Source organism: Zootoca vivipara, chromosome 17, assembly GCF_963506605.1.
Source record: "Zootoca vivipara chromosome 17, rZooViv1.1, whole genome shotgun sequence".
NCBI classification, from domain to species: domain Eukaryota; kingdom Metazoa; phylum Chordata; class Lepidosauria; order Squamata; family Lacertidae; genus Zootoca; species Zootoca vivipara.
In genome coordinates this window covers 11,936,191-11,954,606 of record NC_083292.1, presented here as the reverse complement: position 1 = coordinate 11,954,606, position 18,416 = coordinate 11,936,191, and the positions used below count along the sequence as shown (strand labels likewise).

The following is an 18,416-nucleotide window of genomic DNA, read 5'->3' as shown; positions in this document are numbered from 1 at the left end:
GATCCCTACAAGTAGTCCAGGAGGTGTCACTGGCTGTCAGCTTCCTCCTCCTGAGTCTCCTTGTTGCCCTTGTACAACCCAAGAGGGAGGAGGATGGGGACAAAAGCAGGTACGGTAGGTGGCTCGCCTGCCATTGGCTCTGGCACCACCTACCATTGGGGCTCCAAGGGGCACCAGCCGCCCCCCCCGTCCGCCTCACCAAGTCTAATCTCTGCTATGATTCACACATCTAATTCCCCCTCTCCCCGCAAAATAAAATATGTTTGAAATAGTCAGAAAAGGTTTGTCAGATCCACAGCTGTGCAAAAACAGGGAAATGGGACCCTGCCTCATATCAAGCAAAGCTATTAGTCCAGTTAGTCTAGTGCTGTCTGTTCTGACTGGCAACAGGGACGGGTTCCTCTGATCATCCGCTACCTGTTTCTTTTAATGGCAGGGGCAGGGAATTGAACCTGGCGCCTTGTACAAACAACCTGCGCACTCCACCAAGCTATAGTTCCTCCGATAACTATCCAATGAACGCTTGGTGATGATAAACACAATTTACCTTTAGCTTTTGACAGGCTCTGGGAACCACCCCAGCACCCAGTGGGATCCCAGGCAGGAGGGTCACAAATTCCCAAGTAGGGGTGCCAGTAAAAGTGAATTCTCAAGCACTCGAGAGCAAGGAGAGCCCAGTTATGTGGAAGTTTCTGTTCTGTTTTCAGAACAGGAACATTTCTGGTTTCCCCCTGCTCACCTGCCTGAGCTGTCTGTATTCTGCTTTTTTTGGCTTGTTAAATCCAGGGGCAGGGAACCTTTTCTCCACCTCGAGGGCCACATTCCCATCTGGGCAACTTTCCCAGGGCCACATGGCAGTGACGGCCAGGGCCGGAGGCCACAGTATGTGGTGCAGTGCATGTAACTGATTGCCCTTGTTCAGTCAGCCAGCTTCTACACACTCTTGCACAACCCTCTCTGTTGCACACCCAGGGAAGATGGAGGTGTTCTCAGGGTCCGTGAACACATTCCAGCCAGGCACAGATGTTCAGAGTGCCATGGAGTGCTGGGGAAGTGTGTCACCTGGGGAGAGCTCCAAGGGCCAGATGAAGAGACCTGGAGGGCCGCATTTGCTCCTCCCCTCCCCGTACAGATCTGCAGCTCTTCAATGCCTGCTTGAGAAGGACACTACGCTCCAGAAGCTTCAGATCAAACCACAATAAACCCTAGATAAAACTGCACTCCCTTCACCTCTCCACACCCTGTCGAGAGGTCTTGGCAGAGAAAAGGCCCAAACCGATGGTTCCTACCTTGGTCTCAGTCCTCCTCGTGGTCCCGTCTTCTGAAGTCACAATGGAAACGTGGGATGTTGGGGTTCCAGGGTCTTCCTCCACAGTTACAGTCTCTTCTACCATTTCCTGGGGCTCCTGCATCATTGCTATTGACGTCTGGTTGCTGGGGCTTTGCTCCTAGAGAATAAAGGACGGATGGTGTCAATGCTGGGACAGAACTGGATGTCACAGCTGCACAGAAACACCCACATGCAGGTAAGACTCAGGTGCCTCCTCGACCTTCAGAGACCCCTTTTGTGCTTCCCATGTTCAGCAGCAACCTCTGTGGACCCTCCTGATCAATTAGGAGAAGCGAGTCATTCCTGATAAATGCACAACCCCAGGCATCCCATCATCAGGCTTTAGCTCCTGTTTTCAATTATGCGTGTGGTGTCTCCCCTAGCAAGGAAGGCATTCTGGTCACATGGCAAACTCGCGCTGCATCTTCAGGTTGAGGTTTGTACCATCACAACCCAACAATTAAATCAGGGGTGCATCTACAGGATCTGGCGAAGGACGAGAGAGGATGGCCCCTGGCCGCGCCAAGGTTTAAATTTCCAGTGGCCATGCCTCCCGTCAGTGCTGATTGGACCAGTGCTGATTGGACCACAGGGCCTCCCCAGGGCAGGACCCTGCCCAGCGCCAGTGACTCGGCCAGGCGATGAGGAGGAGGGGGCCAATCTCTGCCCCCAGCCAGATCACTACAGGGCCCAATGCCCAGTCGCAACGTCACCCACCAGAAAATGTGAGCAGACTCACTGGTACACTCCTTTTAAATCTAAAGTAAAGACACATCACAGGGAGACTGACTCTATATCGGTCGCACAGAGGCACAGAGCAGCAAGAATAAAAACTAGGCATATTTCCGATCCACTTAAAAATTAATTGCAATGGGCTGGTTTAATTTTGTTCGCTTAATTATGGCGATAGCTTTACTTCCTTCTGTAGCGCTTGATTGTAAACATGAATCACTATACATTATGGTTAAGACAGTGGGGAGGAAAGGAACTGAACTGAACAGAAAAGAGGGTCAGCTCTCGCCTGCAGAGGCCACCCTGCAGAAGCTCTAAATAACGCCGGTAAGTGGAGTTCATTCAAAGGTGTCATTTATTACCTATTTACAAAAGGCCATTTCTACATATTTAAAAGCTATTTGCTGCTCACAATAAGCCTACCAGTTCTTATTTAGAGCATCTGTAAGTAAGGAATGGGCTGCCTTGAACGTTGCTCGGTGGGCTCAATCCTCCACAACTGATGCGCCTTGACAAATCCCAAGTGCAGAAAACCAAGATCTGAAGTGGCCTGTCCCGGTATATGTGGATAACCAAGCTTTGCAGCCAAAAATACAACCTACAATAAAAAAGGCACCAGAGTCCACTAGTTGAGCTGTCCTAGTGGTTCAGCGAGGAAAGAGCTGCCGCTCAACTCCACACCAGGACACTGGATCCGTCCCTCTCAGTATTGTCTACCATGACTGGCATTGTCTTTCTAGGGTATGAGGTAGGAGTCACTCCCAGCCCTACTGGAAGATGTGAGAAATTGAACCTGGGACCTTCTGCATGGACGGCAGGTGATAATCTATTAGGCTACTGAGTTACAGCCCTTCTCCAAACAACAAAGGGGTCACGGTGAGCTGTCTTATACTGGTCCATCTAGGTAAATTAAAAGTAAAAGACCCCTGGATGGTTAAGTCCAGCCAAAGGCGACTATGGGGTTGCAGAGCTCATCTCGCTTTCAGGCTGAGGGAGCCAGCGTTTGTCCACAGACGGCTTTCCGGGTCATGTGGCCAGCAGGACTAAACCGCTTCTGGCACAACGGGACACTGTGACGGAAACCAGAGCGCACAGAAACGCCATTTACTTTCCTGTTGCAACAGTACCTATTTATCTACCTGCACTGGTGTACTTTTGAACTGCTAGGTTGGCAGGAGCTGGGAGAGAGAAATGGGAGCTCACTCCTTCGCCACCGACCTTCTGATCGGCAAGCCCAAGAAGCCCAGAAGTTTAGACCACAGCGCCACCCACGTCCCTTTTACCTTCCCTTGGTCTATGCTAGGTTAAGGATCTAAACAAGGACAGCCCCTATCACAGAAGTTTCTTGCATTATTGCCTTCCTGGAACAGGTATCTCATAAGCTAGAAGTATCTAAAGGACAGAGCTCTAATGATAGATATCTATTTCCCCCCTATATGACATGATTTTATTTCTTATATGAAAATGGAGGCACATGGTTGCTCAGCGCCACCAGAATATGCAAATGCCTGGCTCATCTAAGACTCTGCAGAACCTTTATTCTCACTAATGGATGGAACTCACAGGTGGAGAAGACTTTCGTTTTTATATATCTTTGTTATTTCGCAAAGGGAATCTTTGTATGAGTCAAGGCTCAATGGTTTAGACCAGAGCTCCATCTAGCCCAGTATTCGCTACACTGACAGGCAGCAGCTCTCCAGGATTCCAGACAAGGTTTTACTGGAGATGCTAGGGAACTTGGGTCCTTGTGCATTCAAAGCAGAAGCTCTCTCTCCACTAGATATCATCTTCTCAATAACCTTCACGAGTGTTTGATAATGTCCTTCATTCCTTGGTGCTCTGCCCTTATATTCCCTGGCAGATCCCCACCTCGTCCCTCACATTGCAGGGTTGACAGGTAAGGCCTATCCATTGTTGTGCAGCAGCAGCAACATCAACAAAGTTGTCTTTTTGCGCAGCTGAACAGGGACGCCAGCTTTGAATGCTCTTTGTTAAAGCACATGGGAAGAAAACGCTCTTCTTAATCCACACGTAGTTTTTCAAAACTCCTTTGAGACAAAACCGGCTAAGGTGCCCTTGTTACGGACAGTTTTATTTACAGCTACAGACTGACATTTTGGAAGAATACTGAGTGTCGCAATTAAGGGCTTTGGAGTTTAACCCTGCAGGGAGTTTTAGCTCCCAGTCAGCTCAAACAATAAACCCAGTCACAAAGCCTTCCCAGACTTCTTCAATAGGCGCTGCCCTGTTTAAACCGGGACACACACAAAGTCACCCCTTCTTTTAATGAGGCCTCTTCTGTCTCCTTACCCGCCCCTGGAATCGGAAATTGGACAGGAAGGAAAATAACAATCTATTAAAATGTGGCTTCTTCATCGTCAAATCTTGGCACGCCGCTGTCTTAGCTGAAGACAGTGGCGCCTAGAAAATGTCTCTGAAGGAACCCGCAAATGCTAGCCGGGACGGACCGGGACCAGAACACCTGTCAGTTCCAGATTCCGACCAGGAAAGGAAGAGGATCCTGTTTGTTCAGCTTTGCTGCTCACACAACCCTTTACGACGGAAAAATGGGATTTTGCCCCCTCAACCATTTTACTGCTCCGTTCATTTTTGTTATTTAAAACCAGCACTCCTTTTCAGAATTCATTTCTGAAAATCGCATTTGCTTAGTATCTGTTGTGCTCACGTTCCCATTTTTTTTAAAAAAGGTTTCTCTTGCTGCTCAGCAACTATTGCACATTTATTATTATTTCCTGCCTCCCCTCCAGGGGTCGAGGAAGGGGGGTGCGGTGGGGGCAGGTGTCACCACTGAGGGGGGGTGACAAAATCTCGGGTGGCAGTCACCACGGGGCCTGCAGCATGCCCAAGCCCGCGTCTTTCCTGGGAGTGTCGCGGTGGGTTGGGCGCCCGCAGGCTCCGCGCTGCCCCAAACGGTCCGCCCGCCACCTCCCCCTTAGCTGTAGAGCGGCTGAGTGGGAGGAGGCAGGTAGACTCCTCGGAGGCCCCGCCAGAGCGTCCTGCTCTGGCTCGTCCTGCCCCTGTGGCGCCCAATCGGCTTGCTCCGCCACTGCTCCCCACCTCCCACCCCCGGTCTCATTCTTTCTTAAAGCACAGTCCTGGCTCCTCCGCAAAGAATCCTGGGATGTGTAGTTTGTTAAGGATGCTGAGAGCTGTTCCTAGAAGCCCCATTACTCTCCTTAACAGTACACTGCCAAGCTACAGTACCCAGAGTGGTTCAGGGGTTAATCCCTTTCCCCAAGGAAATTCTGGGAATTGTTGCTCTGTGTGGAGAATAAGGTTCTCTTACCAACTCTCAATAGAGTTGGACCATAAAGAAGGCTGATCGCCGAAGAATTGATGCTTTTGAATTATGGTGCTGGAGGAGACTCTTGAGAGTCCCATGGACTGCAAGAAGATCAAACCTATCCTTTCTGAAGGAAATCAGCCCTGAGTGCTCACTGGAAGGACAGATCGTGAAGCTGAGGCTCCAATACTTTGGCCACCTCATGAGAAGAGAAGAATCCTTGGAAAAGACCCTGATGTTGGGAAATATTGAGGGCACTAGGAGAAGAGGACGACAGAGGACAAGATGGTTGGACAGCGTTCTCGAAGCTACGAACATGAGTTTGACCAAAATGCGGGAGGCAGCGCAAGACAGGGGTGCCTGGCATGCTATGGTCCATGGGGTCACGAAGAGTCAGTCATGACTAAACGACTAAACAACAACAACCAACTCTCAATATTCACTTGATGCCTAACTTCCCAGCAAACTTCCCTGCTGGCATCATCTAACCTCCGGAAGGGCTGTGGCTCAGTGGAGGTGCTCCTCATGGAGAAGGTCCCAGTTTTAATCCCTAAAATCTCCAGGTATGGTTGGGAATGTCTGAAATCCTGAGAGAGCCGCTACCAGTCTGTGTGTCAGGAGTCCAAGATCCTAGCTTGATAACACAGTAAGTGTAGATAATTAAAAAGGAGGATTTATTGCAAAATCAAACAGATAGCTCCTGACGACTCTAACAAAGCATCGACAGAAGAAATTGCGTCTCTTGTTTTGCTTCCTATTTATCAGCCCTCCCATTCACCGACTCCTTGGACTTAGTGGGTCAGCCCAAACCTCTTCCTGCTCTGAGAGGCTGTTATTCACTTCTGTGAGTGCTTCCGGTGAGCTTTGGCTGTGTTCGAGCCTGCTCTCAGCTACAGCCTTATTAGCTAGCCCATCAAGGTCAGGAGGAACCACAGTCTGCAGCTGCCGGTTTCCCCCTGACTAACATCAAAGCCTCCCTGTTCCGAAAGGCTGCTTTCTGCAGTTGGCTGCAAACCTTCCCTTGGAGCTGGCTCATTCCTGACATCCTGACACTGTGTGAGCAGAGCTGAACTAGATGGCTCAATAAGGCTGCTTTCCTATCTTCCTCCCCTCAAAACTTTGTGCAAACAAATCAGGACGAGTGCCCAAGAAACAGGCAATCTGAAAGTGGCCACAATATTTTTAGTTATTTATTGCATTTTTATCCCACCATTTTCCTCCCACCAAGGAGCTCAGGGTGGTGTACATTGGTTCTCCTTTAATCCCCACATCAACCCTGTAAGGTAGGTTAGGCTGAGAGACAGTGACTGGCCCAAGGTCATCCAGTCATGGCCAAGTGAGGATTCAAACCCTGGTCCCCCAGGTCCTAGCCCAACACTTTAACCATTACACCACACAGGCTCTCCAATGCATTTCACGTCCCGAAATTTCATTTCTTGCCAGCAACACCACCAAGCATCCGCCCAATGTTCTGGAATACGAGCGCGCTGGATATCTGATTATATTACAGATGCTAATGTCTTCCAAATCAGGGTCCATTCTGAGGTGTACTAGACTGGGAATCTTTTCATCCTTTGCTCTAAATCCCACTGCAGTAAAACTGTTTTGTGACAATAAACCCAGGGAGAATAACAGGAGGGAAAGGAATATTTTTCTACTCTTTTCATGCACTTTTTGTGAGTCTCTCTCTCTCTCTCTCTCTCCACTCCCCACTCCACCCCCAAAAGAAAATCCACCGTGTTTAGAATGAAAATAAAATTCACACTTTGTATTCAGGCTTGCCTGTGGGCAGAGCAAATCTTTAAAGCCTGGCACTTAGACATAAGCATCCTGCAAAACTGGAGCATGCTGGTTTTAAATGAGCACTGGTGAGCTAGTGTTTTATCCAGCGACTGCCTTGGAAATGTGAGTCCCGAGAGCTTTTCTGGGACGGATCTGCATTCCTAAAGTAGCTCACTATCCGTTGGAAGAGATGGTCTCCCGTCAAAAAAATAAAACTAAAAACTAAAAACTGGAAGATTAAAATCCTGCTTGGCTCGCAATGCAGTTTCAAGAGCAAATTTCCAAGCTGAGTTGGGGTGGCACTGCTATCTTACTGTTATTTGAGGTAACCAGAATATTCTGCCCTAGGCCACACCTGCACCATACATTTGAATCAGTTTCATACAATTCCAAGCAGCTACGGGAGCCGTAGTTTGTTAAGGCCAATGGAAGTTTGTTAGGAGAGCCCTGTGTAGTTCAACAATCAGCCCCTCTTCCCTGAAGACGGTGAAAACTGCAGGCCCTCCAAATGCTCCCAATTTCCAGGGACAGTCCCAGATTTACAGAAGCCATCCCGGTTTCTGATTAGATCCCGGAATGTCCCACTTTTCCTGAGGACGTCCAGATTTTCATTAGAGAAGCGTTGGAGGGTATGGAGTCATGTGACACACACACACACACACACACCGAGCCAAGGAAGTAAGCAACTATACACGCTTTAGAAGACATGTGAAAGCAGCCCTGTGTAGGGAAGTTTTTAATGTTTAATGTTTTATTATGTTTTTATGTTTTATTTATGCTTTTGAATTATGGTGCTGGAGGAGACTCTTGAGAGTCCCATGGACTGCAAGAAGATCAAACCTATCCATTCTGAAGGAAATCAGCCCTGAGTGCTCACTGGAAGGACAGATCGTGAAGCTGAGGCTCCAATACTTTGGCCACCTCATGAGAAGAGAAGACTCCCTGGAAAAGACCCTGATGTTGGGAAAGATTGAGGGCACAAGGAGAAGGGGACGACAGAGGACGAGATGGTTGGACATGAGTTTGACCAAACTGCGGGAGGCAGTGCAAGACAGGAGTGCCTGGTGTGCTATGATCCATGGGGTCGCGAGGAGTCGGAGGCGACTGAGCGACTAAACAACAACATGTTTTTATATATGTTGGAAGCTGCCCAGAGTGGCTGGGACAACCTAGTGTCAGGGGGACTCCCTGTCCAGGCTCTGTTTGTTCATGTTGCGTTCCCCGGGCAGTTGGAGTCATCCTGACCAGCACTTTGCCCATTGACAGCGCAAGCAGCGGGTCAGGAGGAGGAAATGAGGAATGGAGCGGAGGGGAGAGGGGGCTCTCAGATGTATCAGAGCCTCGACACCGACCCAGCTGGCCAGAGGAGGAAGGGCAGCGCAGGATGGTGTCGGAGCCTTTGCAACGCTCCAGCCAAGGGATGGGAGAAGGTACGTATCCCCTTCCGGTGCCCAGTTCCAGACGTAGGGCAAAGGGGCGGCGTTTTGGGGTCCCCAGACTATTATGCTGGCGCAAAAGCAGACAAGCGCCATTGCCAGGTTCTGAATCAGACTAGGCAGTCATGTTTTCTGATGGCTCTGCACTGTAAATAGTATGCACTATAAAGCTCTTAAAGAGAGAGCAGGCTGGAGCGTCTTTACTCAATAGTAGCCGCAACAATCCCCTGGCAGGTAGGGTATAAATAAAATGATAAAGATAGATAATGATAATGATATTAGAATAGGGATGTCCAACAGGTCGATCGCAGTCTACTAGTCAATTGTGGGGTGTCCCTGGTCGATCATGGTTGGTCGCGGAGCCCTGCCCCCCCCCAAGGTTTTCCCCAAAAAAGCTCAACAACTCTGGTCAATCCAATGGGGTAGATCACTGCCAGTTTATATATATATATATATATATATATATATATATATATATATATATGTATGTAAAGGTAAAGGGACCCCTGACCATTAGGTCCAGTTGCGACCGACTGGGGTTGCGCGCTCATCTCGCATTATTGGCCAAGGGAGCCGGCGTATAGCTTCTAGGTCATGTGGCCAGCATGACAAAGCCGCTTCTGGCGAACCAGAGCAGCACACTGAAACGCCGTTTACCTTCCCGCTGTAGCGGTTCCTATTTATCTACTTGCACTTTGATGTGCTTTCGAACTGCTAGGTTGGCAGGAGCTGGGACCGAGCAATGGGAGCTCACCCCGTCACGGGGATTCGAACCGCCAACCTTCTGATCAGCAAGCCCTAGGCTCAGTGGTTTAACCCACAGAGCCACCTGGGTCCCCTATATAGTGGGAGTAGATCACAGTCTCTTGGAAGTTGGATGTGCCCAGATAGAATATCCACCCTCAATGAAGGGGCCCGTCTTGGGGGCACGTGGTCGCACGCCCTCATAAATTTGCACCCGGGGCCATGCCCCCAGACACACACACACACACACACCGACTATGCTACTGCCTTGGCATGACCACATAACTCTCGCAAGGCTTGCTGTTCTTAAGTGATTCCTTTCAGCAGACATGTGGAGGCAAAGCAGTTTCCTCTCCCTTCCTCTTTAGTTGTCTCTGATTTGAAGGACAAAGATATTTTTTTTGCTGGCCAGAGAACTTCATTGTGGCACAAGATGGAATTGGGGACATTGGAATCATCTCTCATACCAGAGCGGCTTAGATTTAAACCCCACAACATGTTCTCCGCTTGCAAGGCTCAACTGGCTTCTTACCCAGGAAGTTGGAGAGGAGTCACTCCAATGGGATTTGTTTTGGTATCCAAAACAGGAGCCAAGCCCAGTTATTTGAATCGCAGGACGTGTTAATTAATGAACTGTTGCCACTCAAGAGTCTGTTCATGGCTGAGTTTGGATTGTGATGTGGAAAAGATCTTTATGGGGTTTTGTTTGTTTGTTTTGAACAGAACAGTGAGGGAGTTTGGGATTGGGGAGAAATTTGATTCCGTTCACGTTTAGAGGTGAATCTACCCTGTTCGCGCTTTTTAAAGCAATATACGAAACAAAACGCAGCTGTCCTTCAAAATCCACACTTCTAACAAACATTGCAAGACAGGGTGAGAAAAGTGTACATAAATTTGCAAGAAATGCAAAGCTTAGATTGCACAATGGGTAAGTGTGTCCGGCTGCTAACCACAAGGTTGGTGGTTCGAGCCCACACAGGGACAGCTGTGAGCAGATTCCTCCATTGAAGGGGATTGGATTAGATAGCCCCTGGGTCCCTTCCTAATCTGCAGATTCTATGCATAGCTGCCAAGTTCTCCCTTTTTTTTAAGGGAAATTCCCTTATGCTGAATAGGCTTCCTCGCGAGAAAAGGGAAAACCTGGCAGCTATGATTCTATGTAAAATGCATGTGTTAGCAAGAATAGCAAAAAAAAGCAGCATTATATTAGGGAAAATATTAATATTAGAGGCAACGTGCTTGGCAAGAGTGTACATAGTTAGCAGGGCTGGATTAGGCCCTAAGGCAAAGCTAATGAAGGTAATTGTGCCTTTACATGCCCAGCTGTCCTATGTCGTAAGTAGCACAACAAGATGCCAAAGAATGGGGGGTTGTTTACCTTTATGAGTTGTTTAAAACAAGGGGATTTGGGGTAGAGCAGTTCGTAATTGCAAAAATGGAAAACCCTACATATTAAGAATCGTCTACTCCTTTGCATTATCTCATCACCCCCAGATCTCAGCAGATCCTCTTAAGTGATGGATTTGTAGTATATGTGTTTCGAGAAAACTCATCTCATCCACAGGTAGAGGCAGTTTTCTCAGTACAGCAGTACCTTGGTTTTTTAACAGCTTCGTTCTCGAACGTTTTGGCTCCCGAACGCCGCAAACCCAGAAGCGACTGTTCCGGTTTGCAAACTATTTTTGGAAGCAGAGCATCCAACGGGGCTTCCGCGGCTTCTGATTTGGCTGTAGGAGGTTACAGCAGCCAATCGGAAGCTGCACTTTGGTTTCCGGATGTTTTGGAAGTCGAACAGACTTCTGGAATTGATTCTGTTCAGTTTCCAAGGTACGACTGTATTGTTCGTAAATGTTTTCATCTGCACTCTGTTTATGTTCTGGATGGTGCCGGATTTACGTATAAGCTAAACAAGCTATAGCTTAGGGCCCCACTCTCTTGGGGGCCCCCGAAAAAATTAAAGGAAAAAAAATACTGGATGTACATTTACAAAATGTAAGATAAAAAACAAATAAAATAAAACCTACATACAGTTAGATCTTAATAATTATTTCACTATTAATATACTTCTTCTTAATTGTATTTCACTATTAATATACTTCTTCTTAATTGTATTTCACTATTAATATACTTCTTAACTGTATTTCAGTTCAACAATTACTTTGATAAAATACATACTGTATTTTGTTACGTGCAAATGGCTTTAGATACCTATTAGGTCCATAAATTACCATATAGCATACCGGTATATTCAACACAAAAAAACAGCGACAATTTGTTGTTGACAAAGGACAGCTGAACATATAAAGGGCTCCATTACCTTCAGTAGCTTAGGGCCTCATCAAACCTAAATCTGGCCCTGGTTCTGGAGCCGGTACACACAATGCTAGTCTCCCAAGTTAGAGTTCAGTGACATGGGCGCAGACTGAAAAGACTCTTTGTATGCCAGTCACTTGGCCAAATGCCTATCTTGTCAAGCGCTTCTAAGTTATGGCTTATCCAAGTCTAGAATCTCCAGGGACAGAATCTGCTGGAAACCTCTAGTGTAAAAGATGTGGAGTTAAGATAAGAGAGAGATATCAGAGAGAACATTGGCTGAGGGGATTTTTGGAAATTCCAATGGTGGGACACAGCTAGCTCAACACATTCCCAACTTCAAATCTAAGCATTTGGATATCTGGGGAAATAAAAAATTCCCAGCTTTCCTTTAAAAAAACACAGAGAAAGTAAGTTTCCAGCATTTTTAAACAATTTCAATTTTTTATTGGTTTCCCTCATTTGTAGAACCTGAGATATGAGGAAAATGTACGGACACTATTATTCTAAATTTTTGTGAGACATTGGCCTGCTCTCCCCCCGCCCAGCCCAGTGTTTTGCATGGAAAAATCTCTGTGGAAGCCCATACCTAGGGGGGGAAACCCTCAAAGCAGAAAATTATTTATAACCTTAAGTACAGAAGGCTGCTCTTTGTCAACATCTAGGGTGTAAGTAAGTTGGATAGAAAGCTGGGAAGGGGATAATTGATTTTCCATGTTTTGCTTCCTACTAGGCTCTAGGTTTTTGTGAAATTACAACCATTTCCCTAAATATACCAATCATGAATTCAGTTCCCTGCATGCCAACACTTAAAGCTAAAATGCCACTGCCCATGTAAAAGAAGGAGGCTTCAGGAAGGATGAACGCAGTGGGAGGGTAATGCCAAGGTTTGCTGAACTACAGAAGAACTTTGGGGCGGGATAAGGGTGGCAAACAACTCAATGAGCATTGAGCAAGGCTTGGTGGCTGTAGAATTTTGAGCGTTGGACAGGGAAGAAAAATGGGAAACTGGAGGAAGTGGGTTGGAATGGAGTAGTCGGGAAATGGGCATGGCTGGCTTGGTGGCAGCCTGAGCAGGGGTACTCCACACTGCAACGTTTTGTTGCAGGTCTAAGCCTTTTTTATTTTTGGTTGAAGTATGGGCAGGATTCAGCTGTCATAGCCTTTGGCTTGTCCATCCATTTTAAAAGACAAGCACAGCTGGAAAGGTTTGTTTTCTTGCTGGTACCCGAGCACAGCTTTTTGTTATGCTTTGCAGCTATAAGGAGGGAGAGAGAGAGAGAGAGAGGAGGGAGAGAGGGGGGGGAGATAACCCTTCTGTGTTGTATGTTCAGATTCCTCGAGGGACTGTCGGAGCTGGATTTTTAGTTCAGAGATAAATTGGAGGAGAGATCCCGGGGGAATAACCCAGGGATATTGGAGACACATTGTCAAATTAGAGCCGGCTAAATCAACACAAGTTCTTAGGTGGACATTTCTCCTAGGCATCTGCTGGTGGCAGAAAGGAAATATCAGTGGCGTGTGTGCAATGGGTTGTCAATTGTGGAATAATAGACCAGGAAAACCCTAGTCACTTTCAACCCTCTAGATGTTGCTTGGCAACAGCTGCCATCAGTCCCAGCAAACATAGTCAATGGCCAGGGATGTTGGGAGTTGTAGTTCAGCAACTTCTGGGGAACCTCAGATTCCCCACACCTGTCCTACTTGCATATGTAGCGTTTTACACTGAAATACGGGACGATCCCATATTATACAGGACGGCAGGCAGCCCTATATCGGGTCCACTTCCTGGTGGGGCCGGGTTGCGATCTGGCCCCCTAGTCACTCCCCTTAGTGTCGGGGCGGGACGGTGTCCCACATCACGCTGGGGGAGACCCTGGCCACATCAGGATGCCAGGCAGCCAATCAGCTCACCTGGGGTGCGTGGCCGGGGATGATTTAAGCCTGTGCGCGACTCTGAGGCTTCCTCTTCCAGCCTCACGCCATGGATCTCCCGCCCTCCTGCCCTTTCCCCAGGTTGAGTCATTACCCTTGCTATGGATTTTGGTTGGTCGCCATTGAGGGGCCTGGTAGGACTTTTTCCACTTGGCAAATTGGCACCAGCCACTTGGTTTTTGCCTACCTTGTAGCAATCGTCACAACTTTGTAAGGTTTGGTGGTTAGGTATTGGAATAGCGATGTGTGGGAGAGGGGAGGTGCGGCCATCACCTGCCCCTCCATGCTTAAGGGTATTCCGTTAAAGGAATCCGGGAGTGTGGATCTTGTCAAAAGCCCGGGAGGGGCTAGGGCAGGCATCCCCAAACTTCAGCCCTCCAGATGGTTTGGACTACAATTCCCATCTTCCCCAACCACTGGTCCTGTTAGCTAGGGATCATGGGAGTTGTAGGCCAAAACATCTGGAAGGCCGCAGTTTGGGGATGCCTGGGCTAGGGCCATGCCACAATCCCATCGGGAACCCAGGGGTGCTCGTGTTGATCCGCATTGGCGGGGCTCCCTGTGCTGGAGGTTTGCCCTTACCAGACTTCCTGCAAGGCGGGCAGGAGTCAGATATAGTCTGTTGGTGCCCATGCCTAAGCCAATACCCCTCACATTCTGTAACCAATATTGGGGCCTAAATTTTTCCCATTAACTTTAAAAAGATGTTTAGGTATACCTTTCCCAAAAAACCGGAAGCTTTTCTATTGGGACTAATAGGCGAGGAAATAGAGATCAGAGTCTATTTATGTATGCTAGAACCGCGGCAAGGACTTTATTAGCCCCAAAATGGAAATCACAAGAGATACCGACGATTGAGGAGTGGCAGACGAAAATGATTGACCATGCAGAGTTAGCAAAGTTGACCTGCGGGATCCGTGACCAGGGAGAGACAAAGTACCAAAGGGAATGGAGTAAATTCATTGACTATATGGAAAAGAACTGTAGAAGTTTAAAGACACTTGCAGGACTGAAATAAATCCTGGTTTAAAATGTGGGTTAAAAGGAACTGCAAGATAAGAGTGAGAAATAAAGCCGAATGACGGGAGGGAGGGAAGTCATAGCTCGGCAGAGCGAAATGAAATGAGATGGGTGAACATAAGATGAATTGTATTTAAAAAAATTGTTTTTATTTTGTTCGTTCATTTGGAAAATTGAATAAAAATTGTTTTTAAAAAAATAAATAAATTTTGCCCATTAACATTTAACCTAAATTTCTGTGTCCTTGTGTCTTTATTCTCCTGAGGGTGGGTTGGGGGCCTTGACACACAACCAAGGGCTATTTATTAGGAGGAAGGGAAGGCCAGGCCCAGGTGATATTTCTCAAAGCTGCTCTGAGCATAGCTGCCAAGTTTCCCGTATTCCCCGGGCAACCCCCCGTTTTTCCAGCTGTTCCCAGCCGAAAAAACGGATTTTTTTTGTTTTCCCTGGTTTATTCTGGTGCGACGGCCATTTTGGAACTGGGCAGAGCAGCATCAAAAGTCACTTCTGAGTATGCTCCGCCCAGTTCCAAAATGGCGGCAGCGCTACTTCCGGTCTGCTACTTCCAGTCCGATCCCTTATTTTTCAGGCAGGAACTTGGCAGGTATGGCTCAGCCATGCATTAACCCCTCATAAGAACGCAGAAATCAGCACCATCTGACCAAGTCGGCAAAGAGGGCTTTTACGCCATTTTAACAATCTGAAGCGCCTCCGCTAATGGAAGAGTGGTGCAACTGGCGCTCGACTGTTTCTGATGGACTGGAATGATGGATGCTGAACTCATTCCCCACAAAACCCAGAGGGCTGCAAGAGGTCATAGGTACCTCTCCGGGAACTGCAGCACAGAGGAGAGAAAGCAACAGGGGGAAATGTGAAGGAGGAGCCGAGTGTCACCTTTTGGAAAGCTGCTTCTGAAAAGGAAGGGTAGTTTTTTTAAAAAATAAAAAAGACGATGAAAATAATAATCAAGGAGGAGGTGGAAATCACCTGATGCTCCTCTTTCCTTCTCCATTACAGGAAGGCTAATGCCTCGTGCGTTTTTGCCACGCAAACCGCCCCCGAGGATCAGAAAGAGCAGTTTGTCATTTTGACAAGAAATATGTCTCTCGGGGCTCCTTCAGCACCTCGGCTCACTTAAAGAGTTTGTTTTTCTCTCCTTGCGCTCCCGCTAGACAGACAGGGCGCAAAAGGAATAAGCTGGGACGCTCAATCACAAAGAAGCATCAAAGCAAAGCATGTATGCATTTATCTCGGGGGATAAGAACATAAGCGGAGCCTGCTGGATCAGGCCAACGGCCCATCGAGTCCAGCATCCTGTTCTCACAGCGGCCAACCAGATTCCTGCGGGAAACCCGCAAAGAGGAGCTGAGCCCGAGAACTTAGCGCCACTTCTGTTACCAATGGTAATACCAAGAAAGAAAGAAAGAAAGAAAGAAAGAAAGAAAGAAAGAAAGAAAGAAAGAAAGAAAGAAAGAAACAGTCATACCTCGGTTTAAGTACGCCTCGGTTTGAGTATTTTCAGTTTAAGTACTCCGTGGACCTGTCTGGAACGGATTAATCCACTTTCCACTACTTTCCATGGGAAAGTTCGCTTCAAGTTAAGTACGCTTCAGGTTAAGTACTCCACGGACTGCCTGGAATGGATTAATCCACTTTCCATTACTTTCAATGGGAAAGTTCGCTTCAGGTTAAGTACGGACTTCCAGAACCAATTACACTCATACCTCGGGGTAAGTACGCTTCAGGTTGAGTACTCCGCGGACCCGTCTGGAACAGGTTAATCCACTTTCCATTACAGTACTTTCAATGGGAAAGTTCGCTTCAGGTTAAGTACTCTTCAGTTTAACTCCGGCCTCCGGAACCAATTGTGTTTGTAAACCGAGGTACCACTGTACTTACTCTACAGTATATCTCTGAAGAGGATATACTTAGGGGGCAAGTCTATGATGAGCTGCAACAGGATGACCAGCTTAGGGGGCAGCAGGTCTCTGGCTCAGCTAGCATTAAGTCTCCAAGCCCATCTCAGCAGGAGCTACCACACTGCAACATGCTCAGCTAGCTGGCTCAGCTGGGGTTAGTGTAAGTCTCCCGAAAGGGCCATTTTGGAGGCATGGTGAGGGCAGACTTAGCCTGGACCTGAAGTCAGTTCAGCTCGGACACATGACCTGGCAACCCAGCATAGAAGACTGTTTTACAGGCTTGTTTCCCCTCCCTTGGGGTTAGGTAAAGCTGCGCCCCACTCCTTGACGGGGTTTGGCTCCGATGTCACCTTCGTACTAGTTTAATTTACGCAGGCCTGCTTTAGGGCAGTTTCTTGTGATAGGATTGCTCCCTTGGTCTAGGTAATAATAAATAAATAAATAAATAAATAAATAAATAAATAATAATAATTTATTATTTATACACCGCCCATCTGGCTGGGTTTCCCCAGCCTCTCTGGGCGGCTTCCAACAGGAAAATAAAACACAACAATCTATTAAACATTAAAAGCCTCCCTGAACAGGGCTGCCTTCAGATGTCTTCTAAAAGTCTGGTAGTTGTTTTCCTCTTTGACATCTGTTGGGAGGGCGTTCCACAGGGCAGGCGCCACCACCGAGAAGGCCCTCTGCCTAGTTCCCTGCAACTTGGCTTCTCGCAACGAGGGAACTGCCAGAAAGCCCTCGGTGCTGGACCTCAGTAAAGGACCCCTGGATAGTTAAGTCCAGTCAAAGGCGACTGGGGGGTTGGGGCGCTCATCTCGCTTTCAGGCCGAGGGAGCCGGCATTTGTCCACAGACAGCTTTCCAGGTCATTAATAAACCGCTTCTGGCACAACAGAAACACTGTGATGGAAGTCAGAGCGCATGGAAATGCTGTTTATCTCCCCCCCGCAGCAGTACCTATTTATCTACTTGCACTGTTGTGCTTTTTTGAACTGCTAGGTTGGCAGGAGCTGGGACAGAGCAACGGGACCTCACTCCTTCGCGGGGATTTGAACCACCGACCTTCTGATCGGCAAGCCCTAGGCTCTGTGGTTTAACCCAAAGCGCCACCCGCTTCCCTTTTCCCTTCCCTTGGTCTATATCCTATGCTAGGTTAAGGATCTAAACAAGGACAGCCCCTATCACAGAAGTTTCTTGCGTTATTGCCTTCCTGGAACAAGTATCTCATAAGCTAGAAGTATCTAAAGGACAGAGCTCTAATGATAGATATCTATTTCCCCCCCATATGACATGATTTTATTTCTTATATGAATATGGAGGCACACGGTTGCTCAGCGCCACCAGAATATGCAAATGCCTGGCTCATCTGAGACTTTGCCGAATCTTTATTCTCAATAATGGATGGAACTCGCAAGTGGAGAAGACTTTCGTTTCTACATATCTTTGTTATTTCGCAAAGGGAATCTTTGTATGAGTCAATACTTCATTATGCCTTCGGAGTGGAGCCACTCCTTTGTACTTTCATCCCTTCAGGCTGTGACACTCTAAGGTTTACATTTTTTTTATCCGTAGTTTTCTCTCTTTTTGTTGTGCTTGCACTTCTTAGGAAAATCAATAAAAAATTTTTTAATTGTTTACTTAGATCTTAAACCCCTCATTTGGCAGCACCTTGGAGGGGGGGGGAGCAGGATACAGACTTAAAACAACCGCTACCTTTCCCCCTAAATCCATAAACTGAATTAAGGAGCTATGCTGATGAAGGAGCTATGCTGATGATAATTTAGAAAGCAACCTTGATCCAGGAAGAAAAACAAGATTCCCTTTTTTGCTTCCTTTCCTGTATTAATGTGTACTGCTCAGCATTGCTGGAGCAAATGCCCCGAGTCTCTCTGGATCAAC

At 47.5% G+C, this 18,416-nt stretch overlaps 1 protein-coding gene across 17 annotated transcripts in view; it reads right to left on the bottom strand.

Annotated features, from left to right (window-relative positions):
- The window catches only part of ARVCF (ARVCF delta catenin family member), a 309,481-nt gene that overhangs the window by 151,814 nt on the left and 139,251 nt on the right, over positions 1–18,416 (bottom strand). For all 17 annotated transcript variants that reach the window (XM_060269758.1, XM_035098127.2, XM_035098131.2 and 14 more), the window contains exon 2: positions 1,290–1,448. In XM_060269758.1, coding sequence (XP_060125741.1) covers positions 1,290–1,415 — 126 coding nt within the window. In that variant the 5' untranslated portion in view covers positions 1,416–1,448. The remainder of the gene's footprint in view (positions 1–1,289; positions 1,449–18,416) is intronic.